General features: G+C 51.4%; 1 protein-coding gene across 1 annotated transcript in view; it reads left to right on the top strand.

Moving 5' to 3' along the window:
• Nucleotides 1-17,835, top strand: part of MYO18B (myosin XVIIIB) — a 256,494-nt gene that overhangs the window by 43,955 nt on the left and 194,704 nt on the right. Inside the window, 1 exon segment of the mRNA XM_055323213.1 lies at nt 2,393-2,537. Coding sequence (XP_055179188.1) covers nt 2,393-2,537 — 145 coding nt within the window.

The raw sequence follows: 17,835 nt of genomic DNA, 5'->3' as shown, positions 1-17,835 counted from the left end.
GTCCCTGGGTGCAGTGTCTTTGGTATGTGGCCTCTCTGGCTCACCCTGGGTCTATGGGAAGCGGGCATGCGGTTGCACCCACCAGCGGCTCATTCTTGTTCAATGCCGTGTCGTACTCCAACGCCATGCCCCAGCTACACAGCTCCCCATTTATTCGTTCTCCGTGGGTAGACATTTGGGCTGTGACTTGATGTATTCCACTAATTTCACCAATCTCCATGTGCACGATTGGGATGCCAGTGGCTTGCACCTAGCAAGAGGCAGGAGTGTTTGGTTCCCTGGAAATTTAAGGAACTGTAAGCATTTTCCTGATCCTAATTGTTTGGATCAGAAACATATACATTTGTCTCTCTATATTTTCTGTTGCGACAGACACATGGTGGGGGGGGGCTGCGAGGGGAGGGAAAGACAAACAGATTAAGCTTCAGGGAAAGTTGCTCCTTCTCTTCACATGAGCTAAGTGGCAGATGATGGAGTTCGCCTATAATTTAAAGTCAAATGCTCAGAACTGACAGTGGGAGCCATAATAAATGTGTTGCCACTGTCCTTTTGGTGTCCTTTCGCTGCTGCTTTGAAATCTCATAAATAACCGAGAACATGTTGGTAAGATGCCTTCCTTCTCTCCGTTTGCTTCAGTGGAGCAGCTGTGGTTGCTAGGTTGAGCTCCTGGTTGCTAGGGATTTTGTGGTCCTGTGGTGGCCCAGAAATATGATGGATCAGTGGAACATGCTTTTGCTATTAATTGAAATATTTTCACAGCGCATCTCTCAATGTCACTGTATGCTTTGACGTCGTCCCGATTGGTTGCCGATCCTTGCAAGGTTTCTTTCCTAGTTAGAAGTGGCTTGGATGGAGGAGACAAGTGGCCTGGGCCGGGAATCAGAGAAGCCTGATTCTAGTTCTCTATTTGATACTAATTTACTGTGTGACCTTGGGCAAGTGTTATCCCCTCTCTGGGCATTGGATTCCGCAAAATGCAAGGACCTGCCAACTTCAACAGCCTACAGTTCATCGCCCACGCTCTGTAAGAGGGCCAAGTGCAAATCAGTTCCTCATTATCTGCTGGCGGATTAGTGACAAAAGAATTCTTGTCCCCAGCTCACTTCCTCTCAACCCAGCAGGTTTCTGGGCTGAGCCTCCTTGGCCAGATGGTGCGTGCAGGAGTTTCAGACTAATTTTAATATTCAATCAAACATAATTGGGATCATAAATCTGAAAAAGAAAAAACAACACAGTACAACCCATAAACATCTGATCGTGTCACTTTGTCTTTCCTCCTGCTTTAAAAGTCTTGGGCAGTTTCCCATCACTTGCACTGGGGACGGCAAACAGATTCCACTTCAGTTGCTGAGGCAGATCAGCTGGTGTCGGCTGCAAGGGGTGGTGTCCTGAAAAGAATTGGGACTCACTAGCTTGCTGTGGGCTCCTGATCGATTAGTGATGTCTGCCACTGGTGCAGGAGTGTAGACAGTGTTTGCCAGTCATGGTTGGAATTTGAAAGCCTATGCCCATAGCATCATGCGTGAGGCCTTCACAGTTGGCACCTGCCAGCTTCTCAGGCTTTCTCTCTTCTCTGTCGGCCCCACCTCCAAAAATACCTGCTTCTGTGCCCACATTCTGTGGGCCACGTGTTGTCTCCTTGGGTCTCCTGCGGTCATGTTGTTCCCTCTGCTGGTCGAGACTTATTGCACTAAATTGATCAATGACGCCTATTCGTTTTTCAAACTTCAATCTCGGTTTTGTCTCCCCTTCTATGACAATCTCTTTTGACACTTTTGGGTGGGAATCATTAGTGCCTGCCTGCCTTTGAGACCCCACTGTTCCCCACTCATACCTAGACCCCGGTTATGTCTCCTTTCACTGCTACCTTGAGAGGCCCTCCAAGTCAAGTTCTGGGCTTCCCTCGGCTTTGTGTCCTCAGGGCCCAGGACCAGGCAGTGCCTAAAAAAAAAAAAAAAAAAAAAAAAATGTCCTGCATGAACATGAGGATAGATAAAAATCACAGCACATTCCAAGTCAGATAGAAATGATAGTTATGGGATGCCTGGGTGGCTCAGCAGTTGAGCATCTGCCTTTGGCTCAGGGAGTGACCCCGGGGTCCTGGGATCGAGTCCCACATTGGGCTCCCTGTGGGGAGTCTGCTTCTCCCTCTGCCTGTGTCTCTGCCTCTCATGAATAAATAGATAAAATCTTTTTTAAAAAAAGAAACGATCTTTATAACTTCCCTGCAGTTGGAGCCCTGGGTGTCAACATGCCACAGCCTAATTGTGGGTAATTTACTGTGGCAATAAAGCGAGCGTGCATCCCCCCCACCCCCCCAAGGGTGGGCCCTGATCGGAGCTTTGCCTTTCCTCCACCCTCATGGCCTCCTCCTCTCTCCCTCTGCTCTCAGCCTGAAGACAAGCAGAAGGCGGCAGCCGCCTTTGCCCAGCTCCGGGGCGCCATGGAGACACTGGGCATTTCGGAGGGCGAGCAGCGAGCCATTTGGCGGGTGTTGGCAGCCATCTACCACCTCGGCGCGGCGGGGGCCTGCAAAGGTACGTCCTTCCCGCCGAGCTCACCTGCGCTGCCAGCTGTCTGCGTTGGCAGGTGCCTGACAAGGCCCCTCGCTCCATGAGGTGGGACAGGAGCAATCTGTCATCTTCTGGGTCTCTGGGACTGTTCTCTGGGAAGCTGCCGGACCAGGCGCACCGAGCTGGAAATGGGGCTGGGTTTTTCAAGGAAGCCTTGCAGACTGGCATCGTCCGGTGGAACTTTCTGTGATGATGGAGATGTTCTCCGTCTGTGCGGTCCAGAACCAGCGCCAAGCTGCGTGTGCCTGTTGGGCACTTGACATGCAGCTAGCGCGACTGAGGGGTTGAGTTTTTAATTGCATTACATTGTAATCCACATAAATTTAAATAGCCATATGTAACTAGTGGCTGCTGCATTGAGCACAGGAGCTCTAGAACATTTGAGAGATAGCTGGGTCCGAGCCATAAAGGCGCTGGGTTTCTATCTGGATATCTTGGAGCTGCTCCCTACCTCATGTGCTGAAGCTCACCCAGCCATCCTCGTCCTGAGTCTGCTCCCTGCCCTTAATTTTCTGCTCACTGATCATCCCTACTGCAGCTTGGTTTCCCAAGTGGTTCTGGTCTTCCCTCTTGCCATCACTCCTCCCTAGTGGATCATTATTCACCTTGCCCTGCAGATGATCTCTGTGACAGCATTTCTGTCCTTTTTTTTCTCTATTCTTCCTGTTTGCCAGTGGGGTTTTCTTTTCTTTTTTTACTTGGACAATTGAGTAGTCTCATTGCTCATGTCTACATTCCTCCCTCTGTTCATCTTCATTGTGACCTTTGGGCTCTTTTCTAAAAACATAGCTCTGTTGTGCCATTCCCCTGCTTAGAATCCTCTTGAGGCTCTCCCTTGCCTGCTAAGTCAAGTAAAATTCCTTGACTTGGCATTCAAGGCTCCTAACTTCCCTAGCCAATTTCTTTGATCTCTTTTGGCACTGTAAAAGGTCCTGGGGAGACAGTGGGGATCAAGAGTAGTGTGATTCCTGCCTTCATGCGGATTGTGGTGCCTTGTATTGTGATTGTGTCCTTGTCTAGCTCTTGCTAGTAAGGAATGACTTCCTTGGGGCCCAGGGCAAAGAGTTGGGATTTACTTGTTGAATGAATACATGTAAATTGAGGTCTGTCCTCTGGGGCTGTGTACCAACTCTGGCTGACATTCTCTGTCATTTGTCTGTGGGCAGCAGACTCCTGGAATATGTTGGCGCATCATTCTGGCCATCCCCACATTCCTGGGCCTTGGGGCCCACTTTTTTGATTCTCATACATGTGAACTGCATATCAGTTCGGCCGATACCCACTGATTTGGTTTGGGAAATTTCCAGAAGTTATGGTAAGTCAGAAATAAGTAAGGTAGGGATTCCCACCATTGGTCCAAACCAAGGACAGACGTGACCTAGCAAAAGTGAAAAAATCAAAGACCACTTGCCTTTCTTTAATTAGTCGTGGGCCATGCTCAACACGTTGGCTACTGGGGCATCACAGCGTTTTGCCTGTGGAACCGTAATGTCTCTCTCAGCTTCCTTGTCACCAAGACCAACGTGAGTCATACACACCACGGTGTGAGAACATGGCCCCATCTCCAACCTGAGCTGCATTTCTTTTCCTGCAAAACTCTCATCATCTGGTAAAATCTCTACCTCTGCAGCTGGCTTTGTCCACAGGAAGCGTCAGCAAACTATGGCTCATGGGCTATATCCAGTCTGCTGTCTGATTTGGGATAGCAATAAGCTAAAAATAATCTTTATATTTCAATTAGGTGGCTAGCTAGCTAGCTATCTATAATATTTGGGCATGTGTGAAAATTCTATGGCATTCAAATTGTAGTGTCCATAATTAAAGTTGTATTGGAACATGGTCATGCCCATTCATTTATATGGCTATGGCTACATTCCTGCCACAATGGCAGAGTTGAGTTGTTGAGACAGCGATTCTGTGGCTTGCTAAGCCTCAAATTATTATTATCTAGCCTTTTCCAGAAAAAGCTGACTCATCCCTATCCTGCACCACTCCCACAGGAGGTCACAGCATCTGGGAGGCTTATGCGTCCAAAGTGCCTAACTGTTTGATTGTGCTCTGGAAAAAAACTCCTCCATCCCCCTTAGAGCCAGTCAAGCCAGAGAGAGGATGTTAGGAATCTGACTCTGCCCCCAACTTCATGTGTCACCTTAAGCAAGTCCCGCCTTCTCTCTGGTCCCAGTTTTGTCAGATGTGAAATTCTGTAGTTGAGCCAGATTCAAGGTTCTTTATTCATTTTCTGGCAGTTCTGGAGGCTGCAAGTTCAAGATCAAGATACCTGAAGGGTTGGTTTCTCCCCAGGCCTCTGTCTTGGCTTGCCTTCCTGCTGTGTCCTCACATGGCTGGCCCTCCATTCGTGTGTATGTGTGTGTGTGTGTGTGTGTGTGTGTGTGTGTGCTGCGTCTTGATCTCTTCTTCTGGTTAGGACACCATCACGTTGGATTCGGGCCCACCCCTAGGACCTCATTTTACCTTAATTATCTCTTTAAAGCCTTGATCAACACATACAGCCACAATTTGAAGTCCTGGGCATTAGTACTTTACCATATGAACTTTGGGAGGACATAATTCAGCCCCTAACACATCCCCATCCCTGAGACGGGCCAACACCTACATTGTGTCCAGACCTGGCAAAGGGAAAAATACGAGGGTCCCTTCTTGTGAATTCATCATCTTATTAGGAGACGTGAGACTTCCTTGCTGGGACCACCAGCCAGTTTTGTGTTTGTTTTGTTTTGTTTTTTAAAGATTTTATTTATTTATTCATGAGAAACACAGAGAAAGAGAGGCAGAGGCAGACAGTGAGAGAAGCAGGCTCCATGCAGGGAAACTGATGTGGGACTCCATCCTGGGACTCCAGGATCATGCCCTGGGCCGAAGGCAGGCACTAAACTGCTGAGCCACCCAGGGATCCCCATGAGCCAGTTTTGTGAACTGATTGGGTTGAGGGTGGGATTACAGAGGTCAGAGCAGGAAAGCCCTGAAAGTTCAAAGTCGGGACATCAGTGGATTGGGGATGAGTTGAAGGAAGCAAGCCCGTTTTACAGAATGGAAAGCTGAGGCTCTTGATGCAATTAACCAAGACTGAATACCAGACTGGTCTGAACTTCAAGTGGTCTCCTCTTTCCACATGCAGAGAACGGGGTTGATGGGACGATCAAATGGAATATGGAAGAGAAAGCTGAACTGCACTGGGTCCCCTAAAGCAGACCTGGAGACAAAGATTGGGTGCAAGTGTCCTTTCTGGGAGGTGATCACGAGTAGGGGAAGGAGACAGGGGAGGGAAGACAGGTGATACCATGTGCTTTAATGAGCGCATTACCTCTGATGCCTGGAGCCCAGTTCCACTGGGGACCTCTGGGCGACTCTGAGGAGCATGGCTCCAAGTCGTATTACTTGGGAGACGAGGGAGCCAGGATATTTACTCACCACCTCCTGCTTCTCCCTGGTTGAAGGTTGCTCCTGGGAGGCATGAACAGCGGCACTCCCAGCCTGTCCGGCTCTTGAGCTGAGCATGTGCCCGCAGCCAGAGAGAGCAGTGAGGTCCAGACAGGTACCTGCAATGCCAGACCAGGGACCTGTGGGGTGGCAGGTATGGGATGGCCAGGGTGAGGGATGGCAGATAGGCCATCAGTAGTGGATAGCTCAAGGGAACCCTTCTGTAGAAGGAAGGTTTAGGATTTTGTTGCCGATCCCAGCATAGGTGACTCTCTCAAGGAGGCCCAGCTGGTTGCATCCTGGCTGCACTAAACTGACACAGGATTGCCCCCACTGGGCACCCTGCAAGGTCTGCATACGGGGGGATCTGCCTTCCGGTTTGCACTGTCAACTTCAACTCTCTCTACCTCCAATGCCACGAAACAGAGGCTAATAGAACCCCCCTCCCCCCATCCACTGACCTGTCACCAGAGGAGTTTGGTTGGTGGAGTTTCTCTCCCTGGAACATGTGGGATGCCCTTTTCTGATGTGGGCTCGAGGACTTGACCCATACCTGTAGTTGCCTGTAATGGTATCTGGGAAAGTCACATTTATAAATATTTTATTAATACATGATTATGGCAATAATTTCTCCCAGCCTCTCCCCTACCCCACCTTATAAATTATTTTAAGAGGAGCTGCTGTCAGCCTGCCTGGGAGGCCTGCCCGATGATTTACTTACTATATATTCTGCTTTGGAAGATTTCATAATAGGTTGCTCTAAAATCAGCTATTAAGAATTTTAAAGTCATATATAAATGTCTTTGCTTTGTGTCATAACAGATCATTTTGAAATATATTAAGAATCATTTCCATTAATCAGAGTTTTTTTCTCCCCCACTAGAATGATGAACTCTTCCCAGCGCGCCTAGCTTCCTTAACTTCTTTTGAGAGCTCTGATCTTATTTTTAAAAACCAGTATTAGTCCCTGGGGAAGATTTTGGGCCTCGTAACTGGCCTCAGGGTTCTTGAACCATTACAACAACGACAACAGCCCCCACCAGTATTGGTTTAGCGTTTGGAGGTTTCAAAAGCGCTTGTGCCTCAATCGTGCCTCTTGATCCGATTTGATTCATGCAGTAATGTGAGGACGAAGTGCCATGGGTGGGAGCCGGGGGTCAGCCTGCTGGGTGCGAGCTTTGGCTTGGGTTCCCTGAGCCTCAGTTTTCTGCTCTATAAAATGGAGCCAATAACAGACCCCGGCTTGCAGGCTTGACTGTGAGGATTAACTGAGTCAGTGCCCAAAAGTGTGGAGCACAGGACTTGGCTCCTGAAGTGCGGGTTCAGTAGTGTTTCCCGTCATGCATCACCCTCTGATGGATGGAAGAATAGAGATTCAGAAAGAATGTGTTTTACCTGCCGTTGCACAGCTAGTACGTTCCTGAGCGAGGTTTGGAAGCTCAGCTGGTCAGTCTCCCTGCAAACATACCTCCAGTGTCCTCGCCTTCGCAACAGACTGTGAGGGTCATCTCCAGGGGGGTAACCGACTTGATTTCCTGGGTGCTGGGCTGAGGGCTTATAGACATGCAGATGTCACTGCACCTTTAGAACAGTCTGGGATGGAAGAGGCCTATTATGATGCCCATTTTACAGATGGGGAAACTGAGGCTGGCCAGAGCTTCGTCCATATCCCCCAGGGCACACAACTAAAGTCAGAGGTGGGCTTTGGACCCAAGTCCTCCTGAGCTCTGAGTCCAAACTCGGGAACCCCACATCCCTCCTTCTCTTGCCCCCGTGGGCCGCAGCATCTGCTCAGGCTCCCAGATGGCTGGTGGGGTCACTTTCTCAGCAGGGCTCTCTGAACTGCTTCTGACACCAAATGTGTGAAATTTTCCTTAGGCCAACTAATTCTCTGATTCTCCAGACAATGACTGGGTGTCTCCTCCAGTTCAATTCAATTCAATTCAATTCAATTCAATTCAATTCAATTCGACACTGGAGTCCGTGCAGACCCCACAGATTAAGGGCTCAACCCCATGGGACTGCCCAACTTCAGACACAGACCACCACACATGTGCTTCTGACCAAGCAGCTATAAAGTGGGGGGGCTTCCCACCACCCCCTCAGGTTTGATGATTTGCCAGAAAAGCTCACAGAACCCAAGAAGGCACTTTACTTACTATTATTCATTTGTTATAAAGGATACAACATAGGAAGAGCAAGTGGAGGATGTGTAGGGCCAGGCATGGGCGAGGGGCTTCCCTGCCCTCCCTGGTACGACACTCACCCCCACCCCCAACACTTCAATGTGTTTACCAACCCAGAAGCTCTTCAAATGCTGTAGTTTGGGGGTTTTATGGAGGTTTTAATATTGAGACCTGATTGATGAAGTCATTGGCCACTGGTGATTACTCAGCTTCCAGGCCCTCTCCCCTCCTCGGAGGTCAGGGAGTGAGGCTCAAAGTTTGAAACTTTTGATTATGCTTTGGTCTTCCCAGCAACCAGCCCCTGTCCTGAAGCTATTGGGGGACCCTTTCCCCACTGCCACCAGACCCTAGCCATTCATTAGTGTAGAAAAGACCATCCTCACTACTTGAGAGATGCCAAGGGTTTTAGGAGTGCCAGGGACCAGGGATGAAGACCTAATGTATATTGATCAAAGGTGCCAAGCCAGTGCAGCAGCCTCCAGACCTGGTGACCCCATGAAAGGGCCACTGAGCACATGTGGGTGGTCCCAGGCTGCCAGACCCTAGGCCCTCAGATCACCACGGGGTCCCAGCATGCTCATGGCCTCTGCTTTGAGCTTTCAGCACCTACATCATACGCGGTCTCAGCCTAACTCCTGGGGGCTGCTCTGAGCCTCCTCCTTTGGAAGGGGTGTCATATCCTGTTCTTCCTAAAGCTCCCTTAGGCCCTCTCAGGCCCCCTGAACTCCTGCAGAGCTCTTCCACCTTGACTCTCTCCCACCCCCTTCTCAATCCCTTTGGCCCCTGTGGCACGATGGTCTCTATCCCAGGAGGCTGGCTGCCTAGGGTGGAGGTGGGGGACTATGGACTGCCCCGTCATCAGCTGTGCCCTGGGCAGCCTTGAAGCCAGAGGCTTGCCATCCCCCAGGAGATGCAGGGGCTGGGCGAAGGACACCAAGTTTTGCCAGACTTCAGCTTGGCCTTTTATCAGCAGGGTATGATCTTGGCCAAGTTACAGAACCTGCCTGAGCCTCAGATGAGGGAGGAGGAGGGAAGGGGGGAGTGAGGATATCCTAGAGCTTGTCTGGGGGCTCCCTCAAGCCTGTGATGCTAAGAATGCCCTGACTCTGGGCCGCCTCCCATGGACAGGCAAGGTGGCTCCCGGCTTTGCCTGGTTCATTATAAAGTGACCTGTTTGAAGAGGTTGTTACAAAGTGACTTGGTGAAGTCAGCCTCAGCTGGCTGTTGGGTCTTAGGGAATGTGTTCTTAATGTGGCCAAGGGGCCGCAGAGCTCCCCGGCTCTGCGCCTGTGTCCTCACCTCCCTTCTGTCGTTCAGACTTGCCGTCCCAGACTGGTCCCTTGGGAAGGCAGCGGGAGGACGCTCTGGGGCTGGCTCCACTTGGCAGGCAGAAAACCCCGGGTGATTTGACATCACGGTTGGTTTGCTGTTAACCAAGGCTCATGGTCCGGGCCATCCCTCAGGAGCCATCAGGAAACCATTCATCCAACCTCGTGTCTCTTTCCTTTGGCAAAAAGTGGCCCATGTTTCATATGGCAGCAAATGGATGCTCTCTGGAGCTCACTTGATAAGGGGAGAGAGAGGGACAAGGGAAGAGCTGGGCTCTCTGAATCCAGGCTTCCCCACCTCCAGCTGTGTGATTTAACTTGTCCAGAGTGATTACCCTCCTCCAGACTCAGCTTCCGTGTCTGTAAAATGGTAATAAATCCACCTACCTTCTATGGGCATTTGCGATGGTCAGAGACTGGATGCATCACACCTGGCACATGTGAGGCGTTCAGCAAGCGCTTCAAAGTGAGAACTCCATCACTTGTTAGCTTTGGGGCTGGCCGTGGTACCGTGCTGTGTGACAAATGAGCCCCAAGCTCCCACAGCTTACACAGAATAATTTCATTACCTCCCGAGGCTTTGGTGGGTCCGCAGTTTGGAAGGGCTCAGCTGGCGGTTCTCTGGCTTGAGGTGTGTCCTTTGGTTGCAGTCTTGCGGGGGCTGGCACTGACAGAGCAGGGGCTGGAGGAGGCTGGCACCGGCTGGGCATCTCCCTCTCCAGTGTGGTCTCCGGTCTCCCTGCATGGGCTTGTTTGGGCTTCAGGTGCAAGTTTCCAACCTGGAAGCTTTTCTGAGCTGGCCTCAGATATCATGCAGCATCCCTTCTGTCATGTTCTATGGGTTGTAAGCTTCAAAGGGCAGGGGAACCAGACTCCACCCTTGGCGACGGGCAGCAACAAGGTTCTAGAACACATAGAGAGATAGGGGTGTGGCCATGTTTTGCCACAGTGGCTTTGAGCAAGTCACTTTAGCTTTCTAAGGCTTAGTTTTCTGGCCTGTACAATGGGACTGAAAAGAGCACTGACCTCACAGGTCCACCATGCAGATGGACTGAGATGCTGTGTGTCAGGGACGGGGCACAGTGCTGGGCACTGGCTGAGTCCTGGTTGCTGGAAGTTGGGATACCATGAAGCTTGTAGAATTCCACAGCCAAGGTTTCCCGGCTCTCTGCAGGGGTGGTAAGAAGACACAAGAAGACGCTTCTGCTCCCCGCTTTTATTGGCAGTGCTCCCCCTGGCCCTGGCCACTATCCTTTGCTGTCACATCCTCTTCCCACAGAAGAGTACATACATCAAGGATGAACCTGGTTCCCTCTCTGCAGAGAGAAACTATTTCTGTGTCTCGAATCCCCCTGGCTGTGTGAGTGGAATCAGACACAACACTCTTCCTGGGGATGATCTCCATGAACGAAGCCTTCTCGCCGTCCCCTGCTCTCCACCTCAGCCCAGGCCTGGGGGTCCTTTCATCTGCGTTTTCCCTTTGAATCCTCCCAGCACCCCTGACAGATAGGGAAGGAATCCTCATTTTGAACTGAGGATGCAGAGGCTCAGAGAGGTCATGTGACATTGCCAAAGTCACATGCATCACGTAGTGGACCCAAGGGCTTAGGGTCATTGTCTGCCTGCCTCCCGGGCCCCTGCCCTTCTCTGCCAGGCCAGCCAGCTGCCCAGTTCTTGTGTGCAAGCTGGGTGCCCGGATGCCCACCTCTCCCCTAAGAGCTCCTTCTCCACACCATCTAGTTTCCATTCGTGTCTCTGTCCAGTCTCCAGTCCCTGTTCCTCCATCTGGAAGGTTATCCCGTTAAGCAGAATTAAAGTTGGAGAGCTCAGAATTGAGGCTAAAGGCCTGGGTTCTGGGACCAGGATGACTGATCTGTGTTCAATCCCTGCTCTCCTGCACAATCCCGGCCACTCCCTCGACCTTGGAGACTCAGTGTCCTCATCTGTACAATGGGAGTAATAATAGTGCTTACCTGCCAGGGTTCTTGTGAGGCTCACATCATTTCATTGGAATATGTGAAACTCCGTCATCATGGTTATTATTGCTGGTCTTATTAACAGGAAGTCTGTCCACTTTTGGGCCGAGGGGTTTCCTAGCAAAGCTGGAGTTTGCGGGGCTGACTCGGGCTCTTCTTTCAGGATTGCTGTGGTCCCGTCTCTGTAAAAGATGATATGCATTCTCCCTAGAAAGCCAGAGACTGTCACTCTGCCTGCTGTCCCTCATTCTTTCACAAAAACGACAATAATATGCAGGATCCAAAATAACCATGGATGAGTGATGCCTGCTTGGACGGCCCCGTTGCTTTGCCTTCCTTTTCATCTGAAGGCCAATGGGAGGTTTAATTTATTATTCTTCCACTAAATGTGCCAGTCTACTTGCCACTGACCCCTTTGCCTAATATATGACACCGCCAGGCTCATATATATATCCCGAGGAGGGGCCCTGTCATAGGGTGAGGAAGGGAGGCTGCCCATCGACTGGCAACTCCCTGCGGGCTGTAATAAAGATGTCAGTCCCAAAATGGATGGGGTCATAACTCGGGGAGCCTGGGTGGAGAGTGCCCGCAGGGAAGAGAGACAACAGCAGTGATGACAAAGGCCCAGCCCGCCCGCCTTCTGCTGGGCACCTTGACTTCCAGCAGCCGGGAGGGCCATCCCAGGATCGGAGAAGGTGGCCAGATGTTCCCCACGCAGAAGGCCGCTGGGAGTCATAAAAGGGAGATCATCAACCCAGAGCCATGGCCATATATCCGAGCACTTTGTGAGGTGCATCACTGCTTAGGTTTTAAAATGACAGCACGCAGAATACCGTAAAGTTGTCTTCCTATGAGAAACAGAAACCGTGCAGGACAACATAGAAGAAGAAAGGTCCCTCCTCTCCCTCCGTCCCCAGATCCCTCTGCCCTCAGAGGTGAGCATTGGTCAAGGTGTAAGGGTGACTTTGATTACAACCAATGAGCCAATACAGACACGCCGTTATTGACTAAAGTCCAGAGTTTCCATTCGGGCTCACTCTTGCTGTTGTGCCTTCTGTGGGTTTTGGCAAATGTATAATGTCATCTTCCCCTGTGACAGCATCATACAGGGCAGCTTGTCACCCTAACAGGCTGAGGTTTGTTTTGTTTTGTTTTCTCTTAAACTTTTCGATTCGAAGTCATGGGAGACTCATGGGAGGTTGGGGCAGGAATACACAGTCCCGGGAGCTTTCTCCAAGCACAGCACAGCCCGCAGCGGTGGGGCCAGCTGACCCCGGGAGACTGACCCACCGCTACATCCATGCACGTAACAAATACACAGGCTGGCTGTTTGGTCGAGCGTTGTTTGTATATCACGATGCCTGCTTCTGTGCCTGTGAGGAGTCACAGCGTGCCTGCTGGGTCATCAAGATGTCCTTGATTCTCTTTGTTGACTGCAGGGACCTGTCCTTTGGTTGGGGGGAAGGCTTCATATGTGAAGCAGCTCTCCTGGAGGCCGTTCAGACTGCTTTCTGCATTTTGGTGTTCTGGACAACCCCATGCTGAACACCCTTGTGTGCAGAGCTGGGGCACAGGAGCAAGTGGACATGGGTCTCCTAGACCATGTCACTGCTGGATTGAAGGGTGTGCTCACTTGACCTTTGGACGTACATGGCCCTGATTCGCATCCCCGGGGCATTACATAGGTTGGCTCATTGAATTCCCACGAGCCTGTGGTGTAGATACTTCTGTTTTCATGTCCATGTGCAGGTGGGAAAGTCGAGGCTCTGAGAGGTGAGAGTCACTAGCTCAGGGTCACACAGCTCTAAGTGGCCCAAAGCTGGACCTTCTGTCTGCTGTGCAGAGGAAGGTTTGGGGCAGAGGAAGGCTTGGCGTTTCAAAATGGACCTACTGCCTCCACTCTGGGGACACTCCCTCCATCCACCATTCCAGTTCTCTCTGTGCTTGTCTGTGCTCATTTCTGTTTCTTTCCTTTAAAAAAAAAAGATTTTATTATTTATTTGAGAGAGAGACAGAGTGAGCCAGTGAGAGGGAGAACAGGAGCGGCAGGCAGAGAGAGAGTGAGAAGCAGACTCCCTGCTGAGCAGGGAGCTCAATACGGGGCTCGATCCCAGGGCCCTGGGCTCATGACCTCAGCTGAAGGCAGATGCTTAACCGACTGAACCACCCAGGCTCCCCTCATTTCTGTTCCTGTAGGTGAAGCCTGCAGGGCTCAGTGCAGCCCAGGCCAGGCCCCCATCTCCTGTTCCAGCACCCTGCCCCCTCCCCTCCCCTGACAGGGGCTTTCCCTGTCTGTCCCCCAGCACCCGCTGCTTCCTGTCCCTAAGGACACAAGCTGCACAGTTGTAATGAGGTGTTCAGAGCTCAGTGTATGAGCACCTCCTATCTCTGCTTAGGGTTGGCGTCTGGGCCCCAGCTGGCTGGGAACCAGGGCTGTTCATTCCTTCAGGCTCTAGGCGAAGGGACATCAAGTCACCTAGTTGGGAGGAGCAGGACAGCTGCTGTCTGGGCCTGCATGGGTTTCCTCTGCAGAGGGCCTTGAATGGCAAGCTTGGCCTCTCATAGACTGGACCCACCCCGGCAGAGGTCAGGGAGGGCATCCCACCTGCCTGGCTCCGGGAACCCCCAGTGGTGACGGAGAGCCACCCCCTGGAAAGGGCTGAGATCATGCCAGGCCCCAGCCCCTCTTTAGATCGGGTGGGCACGGAGGACCAGAGAGGGCAAGGGCCTTGCTCAGGGCCACACAGTGAGGCTGTGGGTGCAATGGCACTAGAATCTGAGTCCCCAGGCTCCTGGGCCATTCCCAAGTTCATTCTGCTCCGCTCTTCCTTCTCTCCTCCCTCCCTCCACTTCTTCCCCCTCTTTCCTCTCTTCTCCTCCTTTCCTGTCTTCTCCTCCATGCCCTGGCTGCCCTGGGACACCACCCTCACTTCTCACTTCTCAAGGCAAAATTTCAGTCTGATCAAGGGAGATGGACCCAGATAAGTGCGTGGGAGATGCCCAGAGAACACTGTCAGCAGGAGACACTCGAAGTTCACAGTGGTCAGCCCCAGCCAAGGGGTCTTACCATCCGATGGGACCCCTGAGGGGGATCTCCAAAACTGAGATGAAAGTCAGGAGGGCGCTCCAGGTGGAGGAGCCTCACGGATCAAAGTCTGGAGCCTCTGTGTTCCCCTCCTCCAGGTACCAACCTAACAGGCAATGCTGGGTCGACACAGGGCTCTGATTAAGAGCAGATTGCCGCACGGCCCTGCCACCTAGAGTTGGCACCTATCTGCTCTTGGACCCAGCATCCCCCGGGCCGGTCCCCTCCCGGGCCCCAACCCACCGTCTGCCTCTGTGCAGACCAAGCCCCTGCATCCTCAGCCTGGCCCCAGCTGGTGACTTGGCTCCCCGCCTGGCAGCTGGTGCAGCCGGGCCTATTCTGGGCCACAGGCAAGGATTTATTCTGCATTTTCTGAGCATATTGAATTCATTCATTAAAGCTGAAATGGCTGCTCTGGGATGTAAACAATTATATTTTTAAAAAGCTCCGCAAAACCCTGAAGTAGCCGCTCCTAGAAGGCATCACCTGCGGGAGGCCCCGCACCTTGGGAGGGCCTTGAGTGGAAGGCTGGCCCGCCTGGAGGTCCAGGTTCCACAGAGGCCAAGCCACTCACTTGCTGGGTGGCCCTGCCAAGGCATCTCCCCCCCTTCCTAGCCTCTGTTTCTCACAAATGATGATAGCAGCTGATATTTATCTAGTGCTTACTATGAGCCAGGCACTACACTAAGAGCTTTGGCCATCTCAGCAATTCCACGGAGTGAATGCTATTACCTCATTTTACAGATTAAAAATCTGAGGCTCAGAGAGGGGAAGGACTTGCCTCATGGGGGTGGGCCAGGTGCTCTCTGGGCTCTCTTTAAGCCTTGATCGCCAGAGACCCTACTAACTTTTTGTTGGGGGCAGAGGGACGAAAGCTAGGACTCCACTGTGTGTGCCTGGACTCGCCATTCGAAGACAGCGCAGCTGATAACAACCCTGAAGACGATGATGGACTCATTCGTGGTTGCTATTTACGGAGAAGCCACTCTGCCAGGCATGATTTGCGTGCTGGTTATTCCATTAAATCTTTGTATCCCTACATGGTAGGTTATACCCATTTTATGGATGAGTCAGTGGAGGCTCAGAGAGGTAAAGTAAGTTGTCTAAGGTCGTGGACTTGGGAAGGGGAGGAGCCCAATTTTGGACCAAGGAGTTCTTACCCTCCTGTCCTTTATGCCACATTATGTCGTGTAGTCCATGGCATCTTCGGTAAATGCAAATCCTAATGAGGCCTTTTTGCACGGTTGGTGCATTGATGAGATCACGTGCTCACTCGGCACAGGGTCGGGCACATGGTGAGCTCTCAGGAAGCACCAGCTGTTGTTGGGCTTTCCTTGGGCCCCAGGAAGCAGCTCCAAAGGGGACAGTGTGATTGCTGAGCGGCCGTTCTTCTTGTCTTGCTGAGGGACACTTGACTGTAGAAGAAGCATTTTGCCTGGGGGCCAGCCAGGGCTGCTTTGTGGCCTCACTAGCTGTGTGGCCTCGGGGCAAGTCGCTCAGGCACCCGCTGCTGGCCTCGCAGCTGAGCCTTTGCTCCTAGAGTTCCCCAGAGTGACAGTCGTGCCCTCCACCTGAGCCCTCCCTGATGGCCCTGCTTCTTAGCTCAGCTCACTGGCTCTGGGGACATCCTCAGGCAACTTCACACCCACTGTCTCCTTTCATCCTTCAAACAACCTTGTGGGAGAGGAGCCACCCATTTCACAGACTCAGAAACTGATGGTCAGAGAAGGGATACGTCGTGCTCAAGATCTCACAGCCAGGCTGCATCTGTTTTGGGGATGTCCAGCCTTTGCTTCTTTCCATAGTTCCCACCACCCCAAAGATGCCATGTCTGCTTTTTCCCTCCAGCCTCTTGATCATATTAGCTTGGGAGACTCCTCTCCATCCTCTCTCCTCTTGTAAATTCCTGATGCCCGTTGGCACACTCAAGGTTCTGAGAAGTCCTGTGGGAAAGCAACCATTTTCCTTGATTTAATCTGATGCTGCCCCGAATGATTTGTCTGGTGAGACTTCTTTTTCCAAAACATCTGCTCATACTCCTGAGAGCATTGGGAGTGGTCTGTGCATTGTCTTCCAGCCATTAGGGTGTGAGCAGTGATTCCAGTTGAGTTATGACTGATACCAGTTGGGTTGTAGATGGCTTATTGGCTAGACCTTGCAGGGACCACTGACCAGGCAGATAGGCAAAGGTCCTGGGACAGATGGCAGCTTTCTCCAAAGCCAGATAGTTGGAACAATATGTCCAGGTGTGGAGGGCTGCCTGGAGCCTGGAGGCAGCATATGACGTGCAGGAGGAGCCCTAAGAAGCAGGAAGGGCTTGCAAGTTCCAGCCTGTAAGAGGGTTGCATTTCCCATGGTCCCAACAATAGAACTTTGCTGGGCACCCCTGGGCAGGAAGCCACAGGTACCCAAATTGAGTTGGGTCCTGGGGTTTCTCTCGCTGACCCATTTGTCCCCTTTGAGGGCAGAAATCTCAGAACGTGGTCATAATTATGGGAGCTGACATTTATTGAACAGACCCTGTGCCAAGCGCCCTGCAAGAGTAATCTTACTGAGGCTTCCCAAGAACTTCTTGGGGGGTAGATTCCCATTTCATAAGAGAGGAAATGGAGGCTCTAGGAGGTGAGCCTAGGCACCACGGGGTTTTAGGCAGGATAGGGAGGATTTGAACCCAGGCAGTCTGTCTGCAGAGCGCTCCTGCTTTTCCTTCTAGCATCTATAGACCTCTAGGCTCATCTCTTCCCTGCAGGTGGCCTTCTTCTCAGGCATCCGAATTGTAAACCTCTGTGTGAGGAAATGTGACCCAGATGCACCAGCGTTATAAATAAGTCACATAATGTTCAGTAATTCAGCAACAGCATGGCTATTGTTGGAAGTTGTTGGAAGGAGAAATAACTCGGTTATTAATAAATGCAGGAGGCCTCAGTCATTGATAGCAATTAAACTCATGGCGCACAGGGGAAAACAGTTGTATTATTTTTTTTTTCCTCTTTATCTCTCTCTCTCTCTCTCTCTCTTTTTTTGGTACTGAACATAAAGGGAAAAACCTGCCTGTGCAGGTGGATTTGAGCTACTCAGAAACTGGTCCCATTACATTCCCTTGCTCCTTCCTTTTTTCTGTCTCTCATTTGCTCCCTTGTGCAGCCTCTAATTCAATCCCAGCCTGCCCCTTACCAGCAGAGTGACCTTGGGTAAGTGACTCTGGTAAGACACTTTGTCTAGGGCCACCTGGTTCATTAGAGGGCTCTT

The sequence above is a fragment of the Nyctereutes procyonoides genome, unplaced genomic scaffold (genome assembly GCF_905146905.1).
Source record: "Nyctereutes procyonoides isolate TBG_1078 unplaced genomic scaffold, NYPRO_anot_genome, whole genome shotgun sequence".
Classification (NCBI taxonomy): domain Eukaryota; kingdom Metazoa; phylum Chordata; class Mammalia; order Carnivora; family Canidae; genus Nyctereutes; species Nyctereutes procyonoides.
This window is presented reverse-complemented; position numbering and strand designations above follow the sequence as displayed.